This window comes from Gallus gallus, chromosome 7 (genome assembly GCF_016699485.2).
Source record: "Gallus gallus isolate bGalGal1 chromosome 7, bGalGal1.mat.broiler.GRCg7b, whole genome shotgun sequence".
NCBI classification, from domain to species: Eukaryota; Metazoa; Chordata; class Aves; order Galliformes; family Phasianidae; genus Gallus; species Gallus gallus.
Genome location: NC_052538.1, coordinates 14162757 through 14189904, shown reverse-complemented (window position 1 = coordinate 14189904; position 27148 = coordinate 14162757). Strand labels below are relative to the sequence as shown.

Genomic DNA, 27148 nt, shown 5'->3' with positions numbered 1-27148 from the left:
TGGTTGGTTCCCACACACAGTGCTGGCCCTTACTTGGACACGGGGCGCGAGCTGTGTGTGAGGCGCAGGGCGCGAGGCGCGGGGCGCGAGGCGCGGGGCACGAGGCGGCTGTGGCGATGCGGCTGAAAGGGCCCCAGCACCGCTGGCAGCCCCTGCGGGCGGCGAGGTGCAGCCGGGACAGTCGGCGGAGGACATCGAACTGCTGAAGAAGGCGGCGGTGCCCACAGTCAGCAGCTGGGCAGAATCGTGCCGTGCCGTGCCGTGCCACGCCGCCGTCGAGGGCCGCTCGCTCCCCCCGGCGCGCGCCGCCGCTTTGTCCTTGCCCGGCCCGGAGCACGCGCGTCCTCGGCCGCGGCGGGAGAGCGCCTGCGCGCACCCCAGCCCGGAGGGGGGCGCGCTCTGCTGGCCGCCAGGCGGGAGCGAGCGCCCCCTCTGCTCTCCCGTCCCCTCCCCCGCTCTCGGCAGCCCCGCCGGCAGCGGGCCGGCTGAGCGGCGGCGGGCGGGGGCCGTCGGTCCCCCCCGTCCCCGCTTCTCCCCCGCCCCCGGCGGCGCGCGCCCGCCGCCCCCCGCCCCGGCCCCCCGGCCCGCCGCGGGAGCCCGCGCCGCAGAGCGGGGCCCGCCAGCGCCACCCGCCGGCCGCGGGGCCGCACCGCGCCTCCCCCCGTCCCCCCCTGCTCCGGCTCTCAATGTTCCACACCGCCCGGCCACAGAGCCGCCGCCGCCGCCGTAGAGCCCCCCGGCCGCCTCCGTCCCCTCCTCGGGCGCCGCGGGCCCGGCCCGGCCCCCCGCCATCCCGCCCCTCCGACCCAGCAGCGGGACAGGACGCCGGCGAAGGTAAGCGAGAGGCGGGCGAGGCGGCTGCGGCGGCGGCGGCGGCTGGGCGAGCGCGGTGGGGGGAGGCGGGGAGGAGCGGGGGGGCCGCCGAGGAGCTTTGTTCTTGTTTTCGGCGCTCGCTGCCTGCCGGCGGCCGGGGGCGCGGGGCCGGCCGAGTTCACGCCTCACTTGGTGCACACACACGCGCGGCGCCGAGCGGGGCCGAGCCGAGCCGAGCGGGGCCGGCCGAGCCGAGCCGCCGCCTGCCGCGCCGCGCTCTCCCCACAAAGCGCGGCCGCCCCCGGCCCCGCCGCGGCTCCCGGCCGCCGGGCAGCCCCCTCCCCCCCGCCGCCACCATGTCGGAGCGGGGCGGGGGGGCGAGAGGGCAACGCGGAAGGTGCGGGCGGCGGCGGGCTGCCTCCCCCCCGGCGGCCCTGCGGGGGCCCAATGCGGCTCTGCCGGCGGGCAGCGGGGCTGCCGCTTCACGAGTTGCTCCCGACGCATCTTCTGCGGGTTCCGCGGGGGTTTTCCTTTAAAAAAAACAACCCGCGTTCTCCCTCCCCCCCCATCCCCCCCCGCCCAGCCCTTTAAATGCACAGAGCAAGTGTACGCTTCGGTCTGAGAGCAGCCCGAGTCTCATTGGCAATGGAGCTCCTCCGAGAGAGGGGTTGAGGGGGGATCTGGCGTTTGGACCCAATAAAACGCTCCGTTCCAGTGTAAATATTTACAGGGTATCGGTGACTCCTTAAAAAACATTCCCGGGGAGGTCTGTTATTTACAATGTGTCATAAGTTATTAATGCGCGTTTCCTAAGTGCCCTGCTCAATCTGCCTTGTGCCTCAGAACCCAGGCGACAATTGGCATATTGTTTGAAGCATGACAAAAATGAGAGTGGGTTTAAAAATGGGAAGCGCCGGTGTTTTCCGAAGTGTAAATGTTGTGGTGTGGCTGTCAAGTTGCAGCCCCGGCGGATGAGACAAAGAAGGGGATCCTGGTGGGTTTCTCCATGAAATAGAGTTGTCGCCAACCGAAGTGTTCTTCAGAGCTCGGGACGGCGAGGGGCGACCTGCGTGCTGTAGTAACTGCCTCTTCTCCTCCTTCCCCACAAGTTCCCCACGATGTCCAGTGACAGGCAGAGGTCGGACGATGAGAGCCCCAGTACCAGCAGCGGCAGCTCAGACGCCGACCAGAGGGACCCCCCGGCACCTGAACCTGAGGAGCAGGAGGAAAGGAAACCCTCTGCCACCCAACAGAAGAAGAACACCAAACTCTCCAGCAAAACTACTGCTAAGCTATCTACTAGTGCTAAAAGGTACTTGTGGCATCCAGCGTCCTGTAGCGGTTTTGCGTGGTGTGTGGACTCGCAGTGTTGCACTGCACTTCCCAAGGCAGAGGGATTGCTTTAAAGCCACATGGGAAATAGTGCAGTACAAACTTCTGTAGCATGCAGGTCTGCTGGGAAGGACCTTCACCAGTCCAAGTCTTCTGGGGCAGTAATACGCAGGCTGGCCATGTTTCTTTGGAATTGTTGGAGAACTTGGTAACTCACGGGCCGGTCAGGGGGCAGCTGTGTGCCTCTCATATTTGTAGAAATGAGCGAGAAAGCGCCAGCGTCAGGTGTCTGGTTTGCAAAGACAGGTTTACATCCCTTGTTGGTGTAGGGTGGATCTTCCTGGTGTATTTCAATGCAGGCTGCAGGGCGATGACGAGCAGTGCTCTTTAATTACAGAAGTCACAAAAGCCCCGTGGCTTCTGCAGGCCTTATGATTGCTGTAGAGCCCCGTGCACCTTAAAGTCACAGTTCTGTCCTGCAGTGCTTACTGGAGGAAGTCAGGAAAATCTTCTCTCATGGGATCTGCTGATTCCAACCACAGGGTTCTTCAGGTGTAGCCTCTAAGTATCAAAATCTCAAGAAACCTTGCCTGGTTTTATCTGCTGTGTCTTTATTTACACACAAGGTTACTGGCAGTCCAGCTCTCAAGACGTACGTGCTAATTATTTTCTGTAAGTTCAGCTGTATGAAATAAAGCAAACTTTAATTCCCTCAATCCCAGTTGTCTTCTGAGATGAAACACAACTTTCAGGCTTTTCCCTGGAGTTCCCTTTCTTTACAAACATTTACAAATACGCTGTAGCAAGAGGAGCTGTGCAATAGCCACAGTAGCTTTGGGTTTTGCTTATCCAGCCCAAATACAGCAGCTCAAACTTTGAGGAATGTTTTAGTAATTTTGCACCGTACTTAAACTCAGTAAATACATTTTGCAATGTCTTAGAACCACTGCAGAACGCGACTGGGTGACTGATGACTTCTGAGTTTGTTCAAGAAACCCTTTGGAATAGGACTTGGCTGCAGAAGGAAAAGTTCTGGAAGCAGTGCAGACTTTGTAATTTATAGTTAGGCTTTGTTGTTTGTTTTCTTTTTTCCCCTTAATGCCCGAGGTACATCACGTAGAGGCTCACCACTGAGTTTTCTCCTCCTACCTTTCTTCTGGCTAATCATCGTGAGCCCAGTTCCATGCATCTCCAGTAGTTCAGTAGTGCGGTTGGGCTTAATGGGAACGGTGCAGAGGCTTTCAGGGCAGACCCCGTTAGCTCATGCTCTAACACTTGCTGCACACATGGAAAAGCAGTCTTGCTCACGTGGGTTTTCTTCTGCAGGTTTTTGTTTGTTTGGTTGGTTTTTTTGGACACTTTAAAGAGGAAATTGCCTTGAATCTTTGAAAGTTACACCTCATATGTACATGAATAAGTAGTAAGGTTAACACGGAGTTTTCAGTGTTGCTTTTCTGGACTGTAACATCTTGGGAGTGGTTGTTACAATGTCAAGCTAAACACAGATCATTTCAGGTTATTATGTTGCTTTTTATCATGTAAATACAGCCCCTGTAAGGCTGGGGGAGGAAAGGCAACAGAAGGTGTGGAGAGGAGCAAAGTTGATGCAGAGATGATTCCAGTGTCAGAGGCAGCCAGGCAGATCTGCAGACCTACTTTTTAAACACCCTGCAAAGCGGGAGGTAGAATACTGCCAAAAGAATACATTTGCTGACAGCACGGCTCGCTTCTTCAGCCTCGATCACAGTTCTGTAGTGCTGGTTTAAAGTCATTGTCAAATGTGCTTGTACGGCCCCCCCTCCCCCCGGATCATTTGCATATTAGCTTGAAAAGAAAATCTCTCTGGCAAAATGTGCTCGGATATGAAAAAGAGTTACTGTTCTGAGTACTTGTGGGAGATTCCTACCAAACTCGGCTGTGAGCGTTCTGTTTATACACAGGATCGAGCAGGAAAAAAGCTGCAAAGTTTCTCAGCTGTGGGATTTGGGTTATACCTCTGAGAACAAAGAGGAAGCAGCCATGTTAGCATTACTGAAGGCAAAGCCAATCTTGCATTTAACTGCATGGTGGTAGAGGGCAGTGTAATTCCCTGATTTATTCTATAGACTATCTCAAATGCTTTGTGTCTGTTCTCGTTTCACCAACAGAATCCAGAAGGAGCTAGCTGAAATAACTCTTGATCCTCCTCCTAACTGCAGGTATGTAACAGCTTCTTAAATCGTGGACAGTGCCAGGAGATTAATGTGCTCAGGCTAATAAGTGGGAAAGTTCGTGTTTACAGCTGGTGACTGTTAGACAACAATCGCGTGCAGCGGGTTGAACAAGCAAAGGGAGCATTTGATATTTCGTCTGCATGCTGTAGGGGTAGTCGGTAGTGGTTGATGTACATAGAGAAATGTATACAGTTTGTTTTACGTAGCTGGTCACTGCCTTTGTGAAACGTTGATTATGTGAACTTCAAAATACACTGAAGCTTGCGACGTGATGTTTGCACGTAGGTTGAACTGTCTTTTTGAGTGCCAGTTTAGAGTCACCACTTGATTCTGAAGCAAAAGTAAAGAACTGAATGTGATTTTTATATGCTTTCTCTTAGTGCGTTGCTTAACAGTTAGATAAGAAGTGTTGCCTTCACGTTTATGTGCCTGTCAGTCAGAGCTGCAGTCCCTTGGTAAAGAGTGCTTTTAAGGAGGTTCCCAGCCTGAGAGACACTTCTGTTGGTTTTTAGAAAATGAAATTGTAAGCTTGGAACTCAGTGATACAGCTTTTGATAAAGGAAAAGTAACCAGAGCACGGATCTGTAGGGAAGATGAGTAGTAGCATAGCTGGCTAATTTCTTTAAATCTCTAGCATGTTTTACTTTTGTTTAAAAGATGCATAAAATTCTCATTAGCTGTGAGCACCCAGCGATCAGACTTGCACTAAAACAGCATTTAAATAGTGTTGTTTCATTTGGCTCATCTCAGCATGCTTTTTGACTGTGGAGAAATCTTATGTCTAACAGCAAGCAGTGGACACGTTAAGAAATGCTGGAGGTGCTTTCTTATTCTGGGTGAGGATTGTTGAGCATTTGGAATAGTTTGAAAGGTTGGTGCAGGTCTTGTGAATATGGTAAGATGTGAGTTGCTCTCATTATCTTAATAGGCCTGGAGAGTCAGGGACTTACCAAGCTGTGTTTATTGGATCTTTGGTAAAGGTGTCTCACCTTGAGAGCGGTGCTGTGGGTCACCTCTGGCTGTCCGATGTATCTGCCTGTGAGGTTGGTGGCTCTCCCTCTTCACAGGGGCAAGCTCTGTAGACAGAGAGAAAATGGTCTGCTTTAGTTTGCTTTTAGTTTGTAAACTGTTTAATAACTATCCTATTACTGGGATCTAGTTCTATCTTTGTCGTGTACCCTAGGCTTAAACCCCCCAAATGGAGCGTAGTAGGAGAGAGAGTTTCTGAAGGAAATAAAACACTAATGCCTTGCCTTATAGATAAACACTGAAAATATTACTGGAGCAGTTTCAGGTACAGCAAGCTGCAGCTTGGCTTTCACAAAGAGAAACCCCCACCCCCTCATGCTCTCCAGTAGCACCGGATCTTCAGCTCCTTGGGAAAGCACGCTCCTCTGATATTAGCACAAGAACACTGCAGTGAATCCTTGTGAGCTGTACTACCAGATACCCAGGAATGCCATTGAAAACGATGAGCCCCCACCCTCCAAAGTCTCTAAAATTATTCAAGCTTCTCTCCTACAGAGTGCAAGGGAGAAAGTGATTATTTTTGACAGTAAGTCAGCACTGCTTTTCCTATAGGCACTTTTGTAGAGGAATTCACCCTTTAATCAAAAGCAACAGTATGATGATTGTATTTTTACCTCTTGCAAATAATAAAAATACTTAGAGGCATTGACATCTTTAACAGAAATTCTGGGTGTTCAGGATGAGCAGTTTGAACAGAGTTTGATTGCCCAAAAGGTTACCACAGCACTGCAAGTGCCTTTTCAGGAGGAACCTTTCAGGCATAGGAAGGTAAATGTAGTTGAAGCCAAAGGTTTGTAACATGCTTTTGTATAGGGTACAGTAGCACAGATTAGGCAACAAACTGATACAGCAGGCACCTGTACTTCATTGATTTGCATGCAACAAGCAGCAAAATGTTGCTTACATTGCTTAATATGTTTATTTTATAAGTAAAAGTAAATAAAATGTGAAACAACAACAACATATTTTAAAGCCTGCAGAAGTTGGGCCTATTCACGTGTGCTTTAAAAGTGACAAGCCACTTGAGTCTTAAGATCTCCCAAAGAGATTTCTTCATGCCAGGTTGCATCCCCACTTATGTAAGTAACTAAGAAAACCCTGCATTTTTTGAAGTACAATACTGCACATGCAAACAGCATGTGTTAATTTAGTGGGATGCACTCTCTTGTGTCATGGTAAACCCTGCTGCTGCTTCTCACCTGCCAGTGAGTTGCTCCCTAACACACTTCCACCAGAATGACCTGAGGTTGGTTTAGTAGCTTAAAAATGACACTAACTGCTTGTGCTGTGATTCTCACTCAAAAGATGTGCAGGTTTCCTCACAGCAGTGAAATTTCCCACACTCGCAGCTATTACTCTAACAGCTGTTTTATAAAAATGCCTGAGCCCCAGGAGAGCCCCATTCTTGGGTGTGCTGAGGAGGCCTGGACTGCACATTAAGTTCTATTTTAGACACTGGGGCAGCAGAATGGCAGGCACATTAAAAGGCTAAAAAGCAGGGGTTTTTTTGCTTGCTTATCTCAACAGTATACTTTGCTTTATGATTCTGTTTGGTTAATTGGGCAATGAGACATTAGAAAAGTAGCATTGTTTACCACTCACAAATACAACACAAACTGCATCCTAGAGGATATCACCCCCCAAAAATCTTAATGCTATTAGCTGTGTACTTTAATGTACAGTAATATCCTACATACTTTTGTGTTACATTATGATTTCCAGGAAAGACAGTATCTAAAACAGTGAAATTAGATTTGATCTTAAGCTGCTAAAGATGACGGAAAAGAAATGAAGTGCTGCTTCCACCTCATCTTTACTCCCATCTCATAGAAGGGCCTGAAATAAGTCGGTTACTGTCCAGCTGTAACACCAGGGCAGATAGGCAGGCTGAGGACAAGTATCCAATCCTGTTTTTTCTTGCTTTTGCTGGCTTAACTCAAAGCTCTACTACTTGATGCAGTGTGCTGTATTTAATTTCTTTTGTGCTTTTAATAGCATAAAGTACAGCTAAAAAGGTCTTGGCCCTATTGCTCCTAGGCAGCTCAATTTCAAACCATGGCCAAGTGCTTTTACAGGCTTCAAGGTACGGAAGTGTGCCAAAACCCACTGTTGTACGTTCTCAGAAAAATGCTGTAAAAGGTTTTGCACATAATGCATGGTAAATCTATGCTGCAGAAATGCTCTTAAATAGGTTTGACATATCTGGAATGGCTGTTCTCTGTTCATGGTGTAAAACTGTTCAGAGCAGAGGTCAGCATGCCAGAGCTGAGGTTAGATCTGAAGCTGACCTGAGCAGCTCGGAGGCTGCAGGGCGCAGCAGGGCTCCCACCCTCCAGGTGCTTCCTGGCTTTTAGGGCTGACATGAGGGAGGCCATTCCCACGGGTACCATGATTTAGAGCAGTTTCTATTAGTTGCTCCTGGCTGCTCTGCTGATCCACAGTAGCAGAAAGATGCATCTCATTGTCTTCCCTTGATCCTCCTCATTTCTACTCCAAATTCAATTGTTGTTCAACTTAATGAAAAAGTTTTTGAAGTTCAATCCAATACTAAAAAAAATTAGTAACATTCATGCCAGTGTACTTTATAGTTTACATTCCATTTTACAACAAATTCATTTTGGTGTAAACTTCGGAGGAAATGAAAGCAAACACCGAAATCAGTATATCCACTGAGAGCTTAATTCATGTAGTTTAGAAAGGAATGAGATAAGATAGCGTGTCTTTCCCATGCAAGTGTGAGAATTGGAACATTTTATGGTCTAGTCTGTCAGTTGGATTTAATCACTTCTCTTTGTTAAATTAAAGATCAGACATCTGAAAACAAGTGCTTATAAAGGCCAGACAAAGCCACGTGCCTTACAGCCCCAGTCAGAGGCAGCTTTTCTCCTTCACTGCTGCTAGGAAATAGGATTTCTTATCAAGAGAGATTCTTGGATCACCCCAAAGGCTCCCTGCTCTGTCTTGTCATCTTGCTAGTGAGCATCTGAACCTAAACCTGATCAGGCCACTGAGAAGATTTTTCTTAATAGAGATTACTATCTCTATTATCAGATCTTGTACGCTAATAGATACTAATGTGATTTTTTTGAGCTGTGCTGCAGAAGGTAGCAGTGATGATTTTGCTCTTTGTACCTTCTCCTAAGCTGGCAGGCAAATTGATAATTTATGAGTGGCTCATTTTAAAACTCCTGATTTTAAAATAACACTGCAAAGTATGTTTACTATGCACGATAGTAAGACTACATGTCTTCATGTAGTGTTTTAGCGTCAGATTCTTGTGCTTCCAGAGGACTGTGTTTGCCCCTTTTATTACAGCTACACATTGGGCTAATTCTGTGCTGTAGAGTTTCGCCAACTGAACCCCACTATCTGGTGCATGACAAAGAGAAATGCTCACAAAACCCAGACAGATGCTTTCTTTTGTTTAGTTATGGACCCATGAATCCAGGTGTTTGTAACTGTCTCACTGTGGTTATTACCCCATCAGTGAGGAAACACTGCAGTATGTATTTAAAGCAATACTGTGCAGGTATTCTTCAGAGTAGCAATTTAAGCTCTTTCAATTGAGCTGTCTGAAGCAATGAGAAGCAGTGAATGATTGTGCTGGTGGTGCAGGCTCCTTTGTGCGCAGAGGTAGCTCTGGATTGAGCACCCTTCTACAGTCATGTGCAAGTGAGGGAGGTGCTGCAGATAAGCTGCTAGAATCTGTCCTTTTTGTTAACATTCTCTATCTACAGTAAGGTTGTAGGCAAATGTTTACTCTGCAAACAGTCATGCCTGTTGAAGATGTTACTGCACAGCTGTGGTTTGCTCCAGTTGTGCCTTGGCAGTGGTGACTCCAGTCAGCAAGTGAAGGAGGCTCATCTGCTTGTACTACCCATGGGGAAAAAAAAAGTCATCCACATTTGCTTAAATGGCTTAAATAGATGACTCAAATGAACTCTGCTGGATTTTTCCTCCCTCTCTTCAGAGTAGGCATTGTTCACATGAAGCATTTTGTCAAACACACCAGGATATGAATAAGTCAATCCATTCCCTTGTCTCTCAAATGTAATAAGTTTCCATCTCTCCTTTGTCAAAGACAGGCCTTCATTTTCCTACCTTTTTGAAATCAGTAGGAGGAAGAATATTCTAAAAGCAGTCAAATACAGCAGCACAGATGTGTGCCCAAGTCTTCACATGTACTGTTGTGGCATTTTTTTCCCCTCAAATCAAGCTTATGACTTTTTGATCACTGGCAATTTCCCCAGTTTCCATTTATTCCGTTCATTCCTTATCGGGTAAACGTCTTCATACTGCTAAATATTGAATTTCATTAAAAAACAAACACATCAGTTTGGCTTGTTTACACCTCTGCAGTAGAAACTACAACTGTGAACGCTAAATAGTTCAGTACAGAAGGAGCTGTTGATTAAGGTAGGTATATATTAGGAATATGTGCAGAAGTGCCCATACTGAAGTTGAATGAGCAAAACTAAAAAAACACAACAGCACCCAAACCTGACTTGATAACGTGCCTTCTAACAGCCACCCTTTACTTTCTATTCTGACTTTTCTTGCCCTGGCACTTGCTCACTACCAAGTATAATAAATCCATTCTACAAGGAAAGAAAGCTGAGGTTTGCAGAATGGTTCTGAAAACACAAACCCACGCAATTATTTCTAACACTTCCTGTACAGAATTTTGTAGTTGCAATTACGAAAACACAATGAAGAGGGCTCAGAAATCCTGTAAGAACAAGTTTGAAGTAACTCCCAAGCTATTCAAATACTGCTTTCTAGTACTGTCCAGCTCTGTTCCTTTCTTGTTAGTCTCAGAACATAAATCAGTGGCTCACGGTAATTTAAAGATATGTTTATCTAATGATAACCTTGATTTATCTATGGTTATTTCTATTGAGCAGTTTCTTCCATGCTCTTCCTTCTACCCCTCTTCCCTACAAGAGGGATCTAGTCTAGGTCAAGCAAGCAAGGAGCAGTATAATATAGCACAGCAATTAGAAGTCTCTGTTTTGTAGTCCATTTGTAGTAGCAGAACAAGGTTGTTATCTTTACATGCACAGAGTGGCTGTCACCTTGTTTGCCAGTAGTCAAGCTGACTAAGGAGTGGGGTGATATAAGTGTAGAAAGGCATTTTGGTAAAATGTTGAAGTGTTCAGTTTTGCTGGAGCATGCTGTTATTTAACATGCTTCTATTAAAAGAAAAAAAAACCAACAGTGGAAGATTGTGTAACTCCTGAATAGATTATTTAAGTTAGTCTCTTTTCAGCTGAGAGTGGATGACAGATCCACTAACTCAAATTGCCTTAAGTTTGTGATTTTTTCCATTCCATGTTAGTGTTGACCTCACTCAAGCACAAAACCATGGGTGGGTTTTTGATCTTCACTTTCTTTTTCCCCTACTCCCCCAAACTACCACACAGTGAATCTCACACAAGTAACATGAGTGGCATAGTTAAGACAGGGTTTTGCAGTACAAGTCAGCATATCCACTCATAGGAATAAGTTCTTATACCTTCAAATTTGCTGCCTGGGCCTTTGTGTAAGCAATATCCACAGTTCTGTCATACATGCTCTTAAACATCTGCATGTTAATTAAAAAGGTCTTATAAATCTTTCACCAGTTTTCATTAGCAGCACTCTCAAAAACAAGAAAAAAATCTTGGCTGTCTTTCTCCTCTGGAGTTGCAGAAATAGTTCAAATGCTTTTCACTCAGCCACTGGTGGTGTTACAAGACTAGCCCTCATTATTTCTAGTTTTGTCTGGAAACAATAGACAAGCCATCAAACTGACCAGTGTGTTTAAACAGTTCTTAGAGCATATGTAACACAATGGAAAGCACAGCAATAACAGCAGAGCAGCAACATCCCAGGCTGCAGCAAATGAAGATCTGCCCAAATGCAACAGCTGTAGGCACAGAAATAAGGAAAGACGCAGCTTACCTTCAGAAGGCCTCAGCTGCATAGGGATCTCCAGCAAGATACCTTTGCCTCCACTGCCAACCCTTAAATGTGGTCTGGGAAGGGGTGGATCCTGGCTTCACCCCTTCCGGTCACTCAGTAAATTGCATACACCTGAGCTCCCCTGGGTTGGCCCTGCCTTCCCACCAGGTGCTCAATCACTGGTTCAAGCTGTGACTTAGCATTTCCACTGCAGCTTAAAATGTGTAAAAACCGCAATGTGTCCTAAGACTGAAAGACAGATCTGCTTTTCAAATATCCATTTGTATAGCTGATAAAAGCCCTTTTCAGACTCCATCATAAAACTAATTAAAATATGCCGTGTACGTATATATGTATATGTTTTCAAACTGCGCATTGCTTACCACTGCCAACCTGTCATTTAGTTTGTAATGAGCAGAGTATATCGCAGTCTGAGCACACTGAGCACTTCCCTATCAGATCAATTTGTCTGTGTGTATCAGTTACACTTCTTTGACTGGATCTTTACTTTTATAGCCTTGGGATACCTAATTTTAACTCAAATTAACAAAGTGAAAATAGAAGATAATCAGCTAAATGATATTAAACCTTTTACTTAAAATGGGTCGACTGCTTCATGTAAAATTGATGTGTGGAGGTTTCCTGCACCTCGTGTAACTAGGATTTGCATGTATGTGGAACATTCTGAAACAAATAGTACAGGCATCTTGAAAAACACCTTGAGCTTGTTTCTGAGTTAAGAGCTAGGTAGGCAGGAGCAAGGATATTCAGCTGCCACCTAGTACAGAAGCATCCATTCCATTAAACTAGCCAAGAACTATGATGTTGCTTTAAATTGGTGCTAGCTTTGAGCCAATAACCAGAAGTGATAAACACGTCCTAACCTGCTTCTGTTAATTTGGATTAATTTTCTATGGTGTCCTCCTGTAGAGATTGCCCAGTACTATTATCAAGTTCAGAGCAGTGGTTGGAACAGTTGTTAATTTTATAGCGCTTACTGTAAAACAGGATCTTTTAGGAACTAAGATAAAGATTTACTTGACTGATGTAAGCATCACTTTCAGAAACAAATGGGGAGAGATTGCCTTGATTAAATGCTGCTGAGATCTGTAGTTAGCAGTAGCTCACTTTCAGGTTGGGAGAGTTTTTAGAGAGAATCTGTAGAGGACCATCCTGCAGTAATTCATGATTGATTTTTGTTTTTGTTTTTTTAATTAGTTATTGATAGAGGTGTCCAAAAAAAACTGTAGATGTGGCACTGAGGGGCATGGTTTAGCGGGCACGGTGGAGATGGATTGATGGTTGGACTAGATGATCTTCGTGGTCTTTTCCAACCTTAATGAGTCTGTGATCTTCAGTGTCTAGACTGTTACAATGGTTAAAGTTTAATATATAATATACAGTGCTTTAATGAATTGTGAGCTTAACTTGGTGTTTGGCCAAATGAAATACGTGAGACCTGTCTGGAGCCAGGAGTTAGACTCGATGATCCTTATGGGTCCCTTTCAACCTGGGATATTCTATGCGTTCATTATTGACCTGGATACAGAACTAGAGCGGATAAGTATTACATTGCACGTTAACAAAAAAGATTATAGGCACACTGGAGGACAGAACTAGTGTATTTGCCCATATCACTTTAGATTCAAAGTGACCTTAAATTACGTGCTACTGCATGTAAGTTAATAACGAGAACTGCAAGGCACAGCCCTTTGCCTAGGCACGGTGAGCTTTCACAATCCGTGGGCAAAAAGGCTGGGTAAGGAGTGCTTCTTCAGAAAAGGTGTAGCAGGTCTGAGCATCATATGCCTTCCAGGGATGTACAATACAAAGCCAGTGAACAGAAATAAATAGAACAGCAGTCACAGTAGGGGGATATATTAAAGCATCGGAGACGTGGTATATAAAGTCATCCCATTCAGTACAGCGCTAGTAAAGGCCAGCTGGAGTACCTTATCCAGTTCTAAGTGCTACACTGCAAAGCGATGTGGGCTAGCTGGAAGGAATACAGATCAGAGGAGAGAAAGAATAATCTTTGGATTTGGAAGAAAGTTGCTGCCAAGGAAATACGGCAGTTACTGCTAGTCCTGTCGGGTGGCTACGGAGAGCAACCTACATTTCCATGAGGAAGTTCTAGGATAGATGTTTGGAGTTCTGAGCTGTAAAGACAGCGGTATGTGTAAGGAGGTGGTGGATCTGTATCACCAGAGGTTTTTAAGAATAAAAGTTAGACAAATTACTGTCAGGAGCTGGTTGGGTATACATGGTCCTGTGTAGAAGCAGGAAGTAGACTAGGTGACCACTTGAGGACTAGTTTAACCAAGCAGTCTGTAGTACCAGATTGAAATGATAATAAAAGGAGGCTCCTCAGGAAGTGATTTTTTCCATTATTTAAAAACTCTACTTTAATAATGAGAGTTTTTTAGTATAATCACCCAGTGAAAATATATAGGTTCTATCCTTTCAAGTAACAGAAGTAATGTCAATTATTTGAGGGGTCACTGGCAGTACACAGTTCTAGTCCTGTTGTCAATTAAAATCAAAAGCAATTGTTGGTGTGTGTTTTTTGTGTTTTGGTTTTTTTCTTTTCACTTCATTTTTATTTTTGGCCTGATCCTACTTTCCTTGCACAAGGTTGTTGCATTCTGCTGATAACTGGAAGTAAATTAGGCACATGTTGTGTGTTCTCCAGAGATGTGTCACCCCTATGAGAAACTAACAGTGCTGCTGTACAGTAGATCTTAATTTTAGCTATGCCATGTGCTGTGTGCTTGGATTCTGTGGTTTTGTTAGCAGGCACGTCAGTACCTCTAACACAGATAAACAAGGGCAAGGGACATTTTTTTCCCTTCTAAGTAATTAGCAGTAGGTAGGCAAGCCCTAATGTGTCTGTGCACGTGCACAACGAATAGATCAAGTACATCAGAAAACTGACCAAGACTCTGCAGTGGATTCTATCCCTAAGCACCCTCAGGAGTCAGGGCTCAGAAGATTGTAGTGAAACTGTAAGCAGCCTGGCAGGTTTCCAGCTGATGAGTTAATGCTGCTATAAACTTCAGTAGTTCCTCTCTGAGGCATGCAGAAGGGTGCAGACACTGGGAAAGTAGCCAAGAAAGGCAAAGAGCAGACAGCGAAGCTAAAGGCCAGCCTCAAGGATCCACAACACTATTGTCTTGGAGGTGGTTTGCTCCCATGCCAGAAACCTTCTCTGTCACTCCAGTGGAAGCACTGGGAATCAGTAAACAAATTAAGGTGCACATTTAGTGCAGAAGTGGCCTGACTCGATTGGCATAGCTTGAGCAAAGGTAGCTGTGCTCCACACCCCTGCCACGGTTGTTAGTTGGCAGCACATGGTGCTGCAGAAGGTGGTGGGTTCTCAGCCATGCCATGGTAGTTTACTGAGCTTAGAGCTGCAGCCCGGCAGTTTAGGTTTTAACTCGGGTTAGTGCTTCCATCCCAAGCCTAGACAGGAGGCACTGAAGACCCGGTAAGTGAGTAGAGCATCAGCAGGTCAGATCCGTGGGGCAAATGGAACACAAACAGCAAACAGCAAACAGAAACATTTGGTTTTTCTTTTCTCTTGTAGAGAGAGCTAGCAGCAGAAAGCTATTTTTTGTTTTCAGTTTAAGTGAAGCATTCAGCTCATAAATATTTTGTGCACAGTGAGTTTGGGAAAAAAAAATAGGCATTACAATGGATTATAACTACGCAATAGGAGATCTGTTCAGCTGATGATGGTTCTTGCTGAGAAGCAGCAGCTTTTGTAGCAGACAATGGGCAGCTAGATTCCTCCCCATGCACACGCACCTCTGGTAACAAACAAAGGAGTTGGCTGCTTAGCAGTGCCTGCCCAGGCTGGGTTCGCTTTAGCTGGCTTTTATCCTCCTGGGGCCTCACCACCAGACTAGACTGAGTGCACCGCAGGCCTGGTGTGGGGATGGTGGTTTGGCATTGCGTGCCGTGGTGCAGTTGTTATGCATTGTGCTCAGCCTAACTTCTTGGGTAACCAAGGGTGTACCTGGGCCAACTGCGGTTCCACAGATGTCAGAAGCTGTAGTGGGACATCCCAGCTGTAGTAGCTCCTCCCTCAGCAGGCACCTAAGGGCCCCTTGAGCCAAACCCGCTATACCAAAGCCCACCTAAACGGTTCTGTGTTCAGTTTTGAACTTCAGCATCTTGGGAAAGAAATGAGATTCAGTTTAATTTCTAGTCTATAACGCAAAAGCAAGGAGAATTCTTAAGAGACTAAAATCTACTTGTAATGAGCGCTGTAACAAACACTGTATTCCCATGGAAGCAAATTTAAATGATCTAAGTTACCCGGTGCGACCTCCTGCATATTAAGCATAGTCTGACTGATTAAACAGACTTCTTATGCCAAAAGAGGGAAATAGTCTACCAACTAAAGTTCTACAAGCATGATTAAACAGTAATCACATCTGAGAGGGTGATCTTCATGTGGTGACCTGTTTGCAGAGCAGCCTGTGGCTGCACACGTGTTTGCTTGCCCGAAGCAGATCCCTTGTAGGAAAGCAAGATCCATAAAGATTTTATATGGTCATGTAGTGCCGAGCTCCATAGGGCTTCCTCTTCTAGCCCAGAGTGCTGGGGTGCCCATAGTTAGGAAGCGTTGAAGTAGTAACCTTGTTGCCCCTTTTCCAATTTTGGTTTGCTTTTGTTTGTGTATGTGAAGTATCAGAAAGCCGTAGTCACAGCTGGTGTACTTAATTTCACCAGAGCAAACACACTGTAACTCCAGTTACTTAAAAGAGAAAAAAGGCACAAAAGTAAAAGGGACGTCACAAAAGCAGGACAGTAAGAGTGCAGTAATTCATTTGATAATATACAGTACCTAACCTTAAACAGATCGATATGTGGAGAGATCAATTACTTTTCAAATACTATGAAAGAATATTGTTTTTCCCCAAGTATTTCAATTGACTATTTTTCATATGAAGAGTGCAGAGTAGCATTTTCCTTTTTTTTTTTTTTTTTTTTTTTTTTGTCTTTTTTTTTTTGTCCTGGGAATAGCAGAAATGAAATAATTCCTTATCAGCCAGAAGGCAAGCAGTTGATACTGAACAACTGTTGGGGGCTGAGCACAGCATGGTTCCCCTAGATATAAAGGGCATGCTGGGCAAAGTTCCCATAAAGTGGGTGTGCCTTACTGGAAATTAGTGAAAATGGGGGGCAGAGGTGGAGAAAGTAGAAATGGGAGTTGTATTAATTGCATACATTTTTTGTCATCACTTGATTTTCTTTTGTAAAGCAAGCAAGCAGTGTAAGAATAGGCCTGCAGTTTGACATTGATAATTCTCATCTGGGTAGAAGGAATTGAGAACGAATATTTCTTACAAATTACACATTTGTCTTTTGTGTGATTGTTTTATGTGTTGCTTAAAATGACATATGAAAGCTAGGAACAATGATTTGCTGAATTTGGTCTGACACTGCGTTCCATGCAGTGTTTTAAAGATGGTGGAAAAGAGGAGCTGGTGCTGCAAGAAGCACCTGAAGGACACTTCGAGCTTTTCTGTGGAACTGTGATACAGCACTGAAGTGGAGCATAACCTGACTATGTAAGGCTGCCTTTAGTAGTAGATTCTTAATGAAGGTATTAAAATGCTGAAGAAAAAAGGTGTTGCTTTGTGTGTATGCATTGTTTTTCTTTTTTTTTTCTGGAGACTGTGGCAGATGAATCTTTCCTAGCCTAGATATCATAAGCCAAAATCCACCTGTCCTCACACATTCCTAGACTGTATATAGCAACCAGAAAAATCTTTGGACTTGGGATCCTGCTCAGAGGCTGTGTGAGGATCCTGATACAGGCTCCCTGGCTGCCTGCTGCTGTGGCTGTGGGCACAGTGCTGCTCCTGGTGCAGAGCTCTGGGCTGGGCTGCTGGGGAGGCAGCCTGAGTGCAGGGCTATGTCATGTGAAGGCAGAACGTGGCTCCTCATCTTCTGGGGTTCCTTTGGCCATTTGTATCTCCTCCGAGTTGCTCCGTGTGCTTTCTCCTTGCTGAAATCTGAGGAGCAGGCAGCGTGATGCTTGTGCTTTACACTCCTGTTGCCTACTTTTCACTTCAAGAGTGTCCTCTGATGTAGTAGTTAGACAAAATCAGTTTTTAAATTCTACCAGAATAGCAGCATTACATACAGGTTTGGCAATGCCTAATGTTTCTTCACTCCTGTGTTCAGATTGAGACCTTTGAAGTGTCTTAATAAAATCTCTGATCTGAATTGTCAGACTCAGCTGTGGCCTGCACTTTCTTTTTGTTCTTCAACATGGGGGTAATCAGACAGGAGTGACAGTGAGCAGACCTCTTCCTGCGCCTGAGATAAGCTGCAGGCCTCCCCTTTCAAGTCCTCCAGCCAGGCAGGAAGCTTTTCAGGGTAGGTAGCACCTGCCCACCTCAGCGATAGCAGCCAGCTTCAGGGTATAAGGAGGTAAGGTTGCTGTTTAAAAAATACTAGTGCACCAATGGAAATACCACTTTGGTCTTCAGCTTCTTAAAAGTCTGTGAAAAAGAGCAGATGCTCAGAGGAGATCGTACTGCCCCAGGTCTTGGCCCAGACCAGTTCATGTCCAGAAGCATTTCAGGTTTGTTAACTTTGGAAGATCCATGGACTTTTGAAGTCTGAAGGGAAAGGCAAGGAAAGAACAATGGATTGCATAGAGAGCAATCCATGTAGTATAGTGAATGTTGTTTCTGAAAGTAATTCTAATGATTGTTTTCTGAAATTGGTCACTGATTGCAGAATGGAGGAACCTGTACTGGGTAGTTTTGATGTAGGTGTCACTAGAGGTGCGTGCTTGGAGAGTGGTGGCTCTGAGATGCTGTGCTGGAGCTGCTTATGCTTTCCATATGCAGAATCTCTGTTAGGTACAGAGTAGGCTGACTGAGTGTTTAGCTCTGAGAGTCCTCCTGGCACTACGAGGGCATGTAGCCATGGCAGTGCCAGCTAGATAGAAGCCAAACCCTAGAATGTATTCAGACTGTATGCAGAACAGGCCAGAGAAATACACCGCTGTGCTCTTCAGTCCTAGTGCTCTTGTGGACTGTGTAAAATTGCACTATTTTGAGTGCTGTCTGATATTGCACCCATGATCCTGAATGACTTCAACCCTGAATATGAGCAAATGTTTTACTAGGGGGGGCAGCTGTGCTGCAGAGCCAAGCTGGGATATCTCTTCTTGTTAGTGAAGAGCTCTTTTAAAGCTGCATGCTCTGCTCAGAGCATGGCTCAGTGTGACCGTGCTAGCTGGTGGTGTGCCTCAGTCTAAGTTAATAGTTGCTCTGATCTTTCTAGCCTTGTGCTGAAGTTTTGGCGCTTGAGTCTGCAATGTCATTAAAATAGGTGTTTGGGGAAAAAGATCTTCCCAAGTGAAGTTTGAAAGACATCAGCTTTACTGTTAAATCTTTCTATTCTCATTTTGGGAGTCTGCAGTAAGTTCTTCCCTGTGTTATTAATCCTTCTGGCAGGCAGAGTTAATTTGTTTGTGTGTTAGTCTTCAAGCTGCTGGATGAATTATAGATTTAATTATGGTCCAGGTGCTCAGAGCTTTGCTGTTTGTCTAAAAGTGAAATATAAAGGAAAAGTAAGTCAGAGTAATTTTTTGGCTTGTTGAATAAATGTAAACGTTGGGAAACCATGTCAGGGTATAAATAAAGAGAGGATTTACTTCACATAGAATGTTGTTATCTGCTCCACTTGGTGGGAGGACTCATGCTCTGCACTGAACTGGGACACACCTTTTCTGGCTAGAGCTGTACGCAGCAAAAGCTTAACAACTTTTACCTGTGATTTCCCATGCTTTTAGACAAAGTTTCTTCTGCAATTACAGCCAACTACTCATGGCCAAAGGTTGAACTGAGTTAACATAGTCATGACGAGAAATGCTGCCTGGATTCCCTGATAGGTGGAGATAAGCCACCCACTACTTGTAGTGTTCATCTCTGTCACTCCCATCTTTCCATCTTTGCTTGGCACAGCTTTATTTGCAGTCCTCAAATGTTCTCTTACCGCAACACAACTTATTTATTTATGTTTGTTTCTTGTCCTAAAACAGTTTTCCATCATACTTTGCTTTAATCTGTATGAAAATGACCTTTGGGGGCGACATGTAATTCCATGAGAGCTCTTTTCATAACTTGTTGTTCACAGTCAGGGCAGAATGTAAGATCCAAGGAAAAGTGTAATTTCTGCACTTTGCAAACTTCTTTTTTCTGGCAGCTATAGAACTCCTTTAAAAACCTGAATTGATGCATTCTGCCCAACCAGCATTGGTCCTTTCGCATTAGATCCTTGGATCCTGGCTGTCCAAAATGTGTTTTCTTGTGCAAGCTTTAAATCTTTTTCTTGTGAGGTAGCTAAATGCCAGAAGATAAGAGCTTTCTTCCCTGTGAAGGCGGTCTGGGCGGCTGCTTCCTGCTCCGTACCTAAGGGCAGGGCTGCAGCACGCAGCTCCCCATCCCAGCAGGGCAGCAAGGGCAGGGACACGGCCCTGCAGCTTCTGTGTGTGTGTGTGAATGTGTGCGTGCATACAAATAAACTGTATATTTATACTGTGAGGAGGTGTTTTCTTTTTACTGAGATTTCAAAGCACATTTGGTCGAAAGGCAGGTGTATGAGCTACACTAATTCATTCGGGCTCACTTCTCTTCCTCGTTTCGACGATTTTTAATTACCGCCTTTCTGCTCTGTGGCCTTGAGTCAGAGAAAGCACACCTCACCTTCCTCACCTTTTCCAGGAAAGCCCTTGAGTGTATGAGTGCAAGACGAAGATCGGCTGCTTTCACAAGATCAATTTATCCTTGCAGTTGTCCCCGTATGCTCCTTTTCATCTGCAGTGTAGACAAACCCATACCGTGGTTCCGTTTTTCTTTTTGGTGCAGCATAACAGGTACCCTCAGGAGTCTGCTGTTCCCCAGACAGAATTAACGTATTTGATGTGTCTCCCGAGGAAGCAGCCAAAAGTACATGCTCTGACCTCATCTTTCAGCTTTTTCATTTCCTTTACTGGCACTTAATGAAGTTACCAGCACAACCATTAGAGATGATTATGTAATTATTCAGTTTCTTGTTGTACTGTTTAAGCGTGAAGTATTGATGCTGATTCTTCATTTTGGCCTGGTACAGCTGTGGCAGTTTGCTCTGGTTGTCAGTTAGGAAGTGTACTGGATGTTGGAGCTGGTAAGGAGCTTGCTTATGTGGGGGAAATCTGCTTGTTTTAGAGCACTTTGATATTTTGGTTTGGCACAAGGAGAAATTAGGTTAAATTTTAGCTATCACTTCTTAATGTCTCTGTATTTTCCTTGCTTTCTGATGCTCAGTGCGTTTCCAAAAGTTTTGTCAGTGCTATTGGATTCATTTTTTCTGCCTTGCTCTTAACACTGTTAACACAGCTGTGCAGCCCTGTTTGTGATGCTGCTGTGGTTAGTGGCTCTGTGAGTTGAGCCTTACAGATGTTAAGTTTTCTTGATATGTGGCAGCTTTTGATTGGGGAAGGTGTGCGTTCTATGTCTTAATTTGCGTACGTCTTTAATGTGGCTATGTTTAGAATAAGATTAGGAAGTAAACTCTTGGTAGGGATTTTCCTATTAGAGAGTCTAAATTTAGCTTCTTTTTTATGTAAGGATAATGTTAGATTGTAAAATATATTTTGTGGGAGGTTTGTGAATGAATGGAGCGCATGTTGACCATGTATAGGCTTTCAAGTCCTTTACTAGGGAAGGAAATGCAGCTGATGGCTGTATGTTGGCGTGATGCAGTGCTGTCACAGGACACTGTGTAACTGCTGGCTGCTAGCTTAGAACCACATCTTCATCTGGTACCTTGTTCACTGTCCTGTCCTTAGGTTATTCAATAAAACATGCAGTGAAACAGTAGAAAAGCTCCTAGACTTTGTCTTCCAAACAGCTGTTGCTGTCTTACACAAGGTTCTTCATGTCTTATACAAAACAGTCGTTTTCCTTGACAGCAAACATGATTATGAAGAATTATTTTCTCCTCACATATTACTATATATTTTTATTTAAAAACTGAATTATATAGGTCAGTCCTTTTCCCTTGGTTGGAAGCCAAATGGAGTGTACTGTAATTCCTGGGGATAGAAGTGCTACTGCATGAAATCCTTCTTGATGTGTTTTTCTCTATATTTCTAACTTTAAGATCATGCCACACTCCTCAAATTCCTCTTGTTTCTAGTACTGACTGTTCTTAGTGGGCTTGACACATTGCTTTTTGCATGTGGTTGTGAATAGCTGCTTATAGTGGTGCGGTGTGTTAAACGAGGTTGGCTTTGCACCACGGACTTGTGATCCTAAACAGAGCTTTGCTGTAAGCACACTCTAGATGCCCTCTGCCTAGTGCTGAGGAACTCTTTCCTTGAAAATCGTGTGCCTTTTTAATGTGTCATGGCTCAATTATCACATTGGGTTTTGGCTGCCAAAATAGCCGTATATATTGTCTAGCGAGTGACAGCCTGGGCCTTTCTCTCTCCCTGGCTGTTTGCCAGCTGTTTAATTGAAGCCCTGTGTTTGCTGTGTGTCACATCTTATGGTGGTCTATTATACCCAGCTAAAACAATATTTTGAAAATATTTCAAATGTAAACTAATTCTGTGAGAGCTTACATCCTGTTATTTACATGATCTGCTGAGGACGCCATGTAGGTCATTTTCTTTCCCTACAAATATGAACATTTGTACCTCAGATCATCTCTTGAATTTCTAGGGCAGAGAGAAGGCAAGATGGGGATGCAGAAATGCTATCCTGTCCCCATGAGAGAAGTAATTAATGATGTACACTCTCCACGTAATTTTTCATTTGTAGTTTCAGAGACGTTTTTAAAGCCAAATATTCTCTTTCTTCTGCCCTTTGGAAAAGAGCATAGACATATAGCGGAGATCCCAGTGGAGTAGCAAAGCCTGTGGGTTGTGTTTCTCATCCAACAGATATACTCTGGGTAGAAACAGTTCTGGGCTTTGAGTGAGTGCTGCCAGAGGCAGGGAAGGATCAGCTGCTGTGACAGCACGTTGGGTTCAGCAGCCGCCAGCTTCCAGTCAGCAAGGACTCACAGCTCGCATTGCTCATGGCAGAGCTGGACTCCAGAGCTGTGTTGCAGCCCCACACAGCTGGGGGTAGAGCACATGACACCACTGTGTTGGGGGTGAAGCTCTACACTGTGCCTGAGTGGGGGATCCTTGCACTAAGCATGAATCCAAGAGAGCTTTCCCTGCTCATCTTTGCAGAACTATTAATCTCTTGCTCAGTTGCTCTCAAAAGAGCATCTTGGGGAATTATGGCTCCTGGGTGAGATTCCTTTGCCTTAGCCTCGGAAGTCATGAATGTACATTAGCTGACATTCTTGACTACGTAGATATTTTTGGCAGAAACTTTTCCGCTGCTTTAAGAAGAAATCAGGATTTATTCTACTGCTTGTTCAGTAAGAAGACAGTCTGTTTAACAAGAAAGAAATGATAGAAGTCTAAGGAAACAGCTTTACAATTTTAGGTCAGAGGAGAACAGAGCAGAAGAGAGCTTAAGGAAGATTCCATTTTTGTGCAGAACTCCAGATTTATAATTAAGTAGTAAGTGTTGGCATTTTAAAAATGGAGAGGAAAGGACAGCCTGTGGGCAGAAGTAGAACGACAACATTTTTTTCTTCTTAATCAGAGGGGAAAACATCCCATCTGGATAAAGCCATCTAGCATTTTGGAAGAGGTCTGATATTGAAGTGTGTGTTTATAAAGGGAAGTAATGTTGTTGGAGTTGACGACATTAAGGCTGTTATGTGGACGGAGTGGTATTGTGTGTGTGCATAATATATTTGAGTGTGTGCCTGCATGGTTTTTTTCTGGCAAATGTATCCCCACCTTTGTCTGTCCTCTTCAGGTAGGGGAATGGCGTTAGAAGACACCTGGAAGAGCGCTGTGGTATATATGGGGCAGTGCGGGTGTGAGTGATGGTGGCACTTCTGCTGCGCTGTGTTGAGTGTGTTTTATGTGTGAGTTTCTTGCATGTTTTAAATCACAGTACTTGTTTGGGAGTCTAGAGGCATCATCAACTGACTTTTATAATGTACAGATCAAGTTGGTGCTGAGAGGTAGCTTGGCAGAAGTTCTTACTGTGTATGTGCCACCAGATTTGGTGAGGCACGCATGTGTGTGTGTGCTGCCAAAGCAGAGAATTTGGGCAGCCTCCTCACGTGTAGATTGAAAGGATTTGTTAAGAAGTTGTATTCTCAGTCTCTGACTTTTCACATCTTGTCCCTCCCTCTCCCTTCTCCACAGTTGCAAGGTGGAAATAACCAGGGCTGAGCGCTGGCTCTTTGGGTGGAATACAGGCTGTGACTTGGTAGCTGCTTTGAAGAAATGAGACTTCCTCTCCAGGCCCAATGTTCAGGGCTAAAGCAGGCCATGAAAGGGACGCTTCCCTTTCTGTCAAATTGGCTTTTGTTTCTTAGATCCATTATGCTGGAATGCAGCCTTGAAACACCAATTTTCTTGTAAGGAGGAAGCAGAGCCAATTGATTTAAACTTCAAGTTGCATCTGCCGGCGATTTCCAGCAGCAGCTAATTGCAGCCAGCAGCTCTCAGCAGCAGGTGACCGAGCTGTTCCTCCTCACAAAGAAAGCACGGAGCTTAAACCTGTGCAGGGATTATTTTCCTTTTCCCCTCGAGACTGTAAAGCAGAGGTTAAATTCTTCAAGTGGGCATTGACACGTGCCGAGAGAGATCTTCCAAAATTAGGTGAATCATTTTATTGTGCAAACAGTATCCGTAGCTGTTTCCTTGAACTGAAAGGTAACTTGCAGGGCCTTGCTGTGTCGTCAATTGTTTCAAACCTTCTGTGATGTACGTTTAAGTTCTGATGTGAGTACCCAGCTCTTTCCTCATGCTGGAAGTCCCACAAGTAGGGGGATTTACCCAGGGTAAATAAAATGCTGCAGGTCTTTCTGCTGAATTGAAACAGCAGATTTGAAAATGCTTGCGGGTACTGAAAATGTTACACTTCCTTGAAATTGTAGCTTCGCTGCCGTGAATTTCCTTCTGCAACAATGAATCTTTCAAATAAAGGACAGGGCACGGTTTTTTCCAATTCCCATCGCTAGATGGCGGTGCTTAGTAGCCTAACTGTCGGATGTTGCTGTGAAGATAGCCAACGTTAATGTACGTCGACAGAGCAATTCCAAAATATTTAAATCTTTCCGTGCGCTTGTCTTTGCTTTCCTCCTTTCTAAATCCCATTTGTAATTGCTCAGGAGAGACTGCCTCACGTGAGTGTTATTTCTGCACATAGAGCTCCTGGTCTGCTGCAGCTCCCGCTGTGTCTCTGCTCCCTCCCTTGCCTCACTCGGACCCTTGTTGAGGTCCCTGGCAGAGGGACCAGGGCTCGACAGGATCCCGTGCCACACAGTCACACATGCTTCTCTACGCACGACTAACCTCTTCAGTGTGTGCGCTGACATGCTAACAGAAGGGCCGCAGGGATGGGGTTAGCTCAGGCAACAAGCCATGCCAGTGCTGCTTCCTGCAAAGCTCCATGGAAGATGTTTTTCTTGAGTATGAGATCTGCTGTTATTACGAGCAATGTGAAATCAATGAAAGAATTTTGTTTGCTTGTTTTTCTTTTTTTTTCTGTTGATCGTCACCGGCTGTTATTATTCCAGCTGGTTTCCTGAGCTGTGTCAGTGGTCAGTCGTGCTTCCCGGCTGCAGTGCTGGCGTGGCAGCACTGTGCCATGCATGGGCATGGCTCAGCCTCGGCTGGCTCTCATGTGGCTTTTTCCCAGGCAAGGCAAGAGGAAGCTTGGCTGTAATGCCAGCTGCCTGTTTAGCACAGAGATATCAAGTACATACGCTTGTTCAGGGAAGACAGCAAGGGGAAAGGATAAACCCAAGCAGCTTTTGTGCAGTGCTTTCTATGCAACTTCGTCATCTGCCTCTTCTAAAATGTAAGTGGAAATTCAGCATCATCTACTCCCTTTTTTTTGTTGTTGCTGTTGTTCACTGGCACTTAATTTAAATTTAAAATGATCTTAAATCCTTAAAAGTAGAATGGTTTTTAATTATTTCTTAACTCATTGCAATTGCCTTCATTAGTCTACTAAAAAGCGACAAATTGTTATTAGCTGGAATTAGTGTAACTTGCTAGCTAGTGGAACTTGCTAAAAAAGACTTACCATTTTTGGGGTAAATAATAGTTCTAGCCATTTTGTCAGAAAGTTCACATCTAAATGTAGAGAGCATCCATGACCCTGGTTGCTCTAACACCTGTATTTACCAAATGGTGTATTAAAATGTTTATAGTGGAGCTTCAGTTGTAGGATAATGTTGCTGATTTGCCTGAGCAGCTTGGAGACCTATAAAACACCGAACTACTGTTTACTTCAGAGGCTGAGGCTGACTGGCAGACCTTACTTGCACAGCTTCCTGAGCACCGCTGCCATGTATTTCTGGAGGTTTAGGTGACATCTCACAGTAGCAATGGCAAATAAGTCTGGGGGAGAGCAAGGCTGCTGGAGAGCTCTGCAGAGCGGTGACTGAGCCTCCTCATGCAGTGCAGGAGTGGTGTAAGGGCGCCCGACAGAGCAACCTGTAATCTTGTACTTGTCTATATGCTTAGAAATCAGAATGAATGGGAATCTCACTTTGAAGTAATTCAATCATCTGTGGGCTATTTTTTTGTTACTTTATACGGGGTAATTGGTAATAAAGGTTCAGAAGTTACCAAAAAGCATCAGTAGCAGAGGTCTACATTCATTTGAAGGCCCAGTTCAGAAAAGTGCAGAGATGTGTGCTTATCTCCCTTTGAAGCAGTGAGCACACACAGAAGCACTTCCCTGAACTGGGGTCAGAGGGAAAGGAGTCAGCAGACTGGGGCCATGTGCAGACAGAAGGAGAAGGCAGCACAGAGTGCCGGCTGGGAGCAGCTACTGTGTTCCAGTGCCCGTGGGAAGTATTTCACAAGAGAAAGCTCTCCCTCTATCTCTGCAATGCACTGTTAATATTTTTTAACCAATCTTCAGCCTTATATTCAAAGATGCCCAATCCACCAGGCACTCCAAATGTGGCTTAGCCCTGTGCCACATCCATGCATTTGAGCCTGACCAGGGCTGGGAGAGGGAGAACAGGGCAAGAGGGATCTGCCTGCTTGTCCGCCCCACGCCAGCACCTCGCTTTGCCTGTTTTCTTGTGGCTATTTCAGAAATAGGCCATTCAATGGAACAATATTCCTGCTACACCTCCATCCCAGTATGCTTTCTGGAAGCAGCAAGAGGCAGAAAAGTGAAGCCAGCAATTGAGAATGTAATGGGAATCAGAGTACTCAACTGGTGCCAATTTTTCCTTCTAATTTTTACTTGAGGGCTGAATGCTCATCTAACCCTCTTTATTTGGGGGCATTCAGCACATCGTACTAAATGTGCTTGATTTTTTTTTATTTGCAGGTCACCTTTTAATGGAGCTGTAAAAGTAAGTGTAAACTGCACCTTCTTTTGTCATCAGTAAGTGCATAGCACTCAGAGTAGGAGTGCCTGTGGGCTCAGATGTGGGAGAAGGGTGGGCAGCCCCCAGTGCTACCCAGTCAGTAAGGGAGGTGAGAGGTAGCTGGGCTCTTGTTCACTTTCCCTGTCTACTTGTACAGGCCTCCTCAACACTGCAAATGCCTCTTTTTTCTTCTTCATATTCTTTTTTCTTTCTTTTTTCTTTTTAAGCAGTTGTTAGTGATGCTCTGCTAGCACCGAGAAATGCTTGCCAGGGGTTCCCAATGTGCTAATCCCAACGCAAACACATTCAGAGGGACAGTTTGCATT

At 44.9% G+C, this 27148-nt stretch overlaps 1 protein-coding gene and 1 long non-coding RNA gene across 8 annotated transcripts in view; one reads left to right on the top strand and one right to left on the bottom strand.

The window, feature by feature from the left end:
* The window catches only part of LOC121113386, a 60857-nt gene that overhangs the window by 9817 nt on the left and 23892 nt on the right, over positions 1-27148 (bottom strand). The window contains exon 2 of the long non-coding RNA XR_005861412.1: positions 5348-5434. This is a non-coding gene — a long non-coding RNA (uncharacterized LOC121113386). The remainder of the gene's footprint in view (positions 1-5347; positions 5435-27148) is intronic.
* Positions 679-27148, top strand: part of UBE2E3 (ubiquitin conjugating enzyme E2 E3) — a 56321-nt gene continuing 29851 nt past the window's right edge. For 2 of the 7 annotated variants that reach the window (XR_001467424.4, XM_015289436.4), the window contains exons 1-3: positions 679-834; positions 1923-2125; positions 4293-4343. Coding sequence is in view for 6 of the 7 variants with exons in the window: in XM_015289436.4 (XP_015144922.1) it covers positions 1932-2125; positions 4293-4343 (245 nt within the window). In the remaining variant the exon portion in view is untranslated. Of the gene's footprint in view, positions 835-1047; positions 1545-1919; positions 2126-4292; positions 4344-12866; positions 25289-27148 lie in introns of those variants that run through there. The other 5 variants (XM_046943586.1, XM_040703432.2, XM_015289437.4 and 2 more) reach the window with 5 other exon arrangements.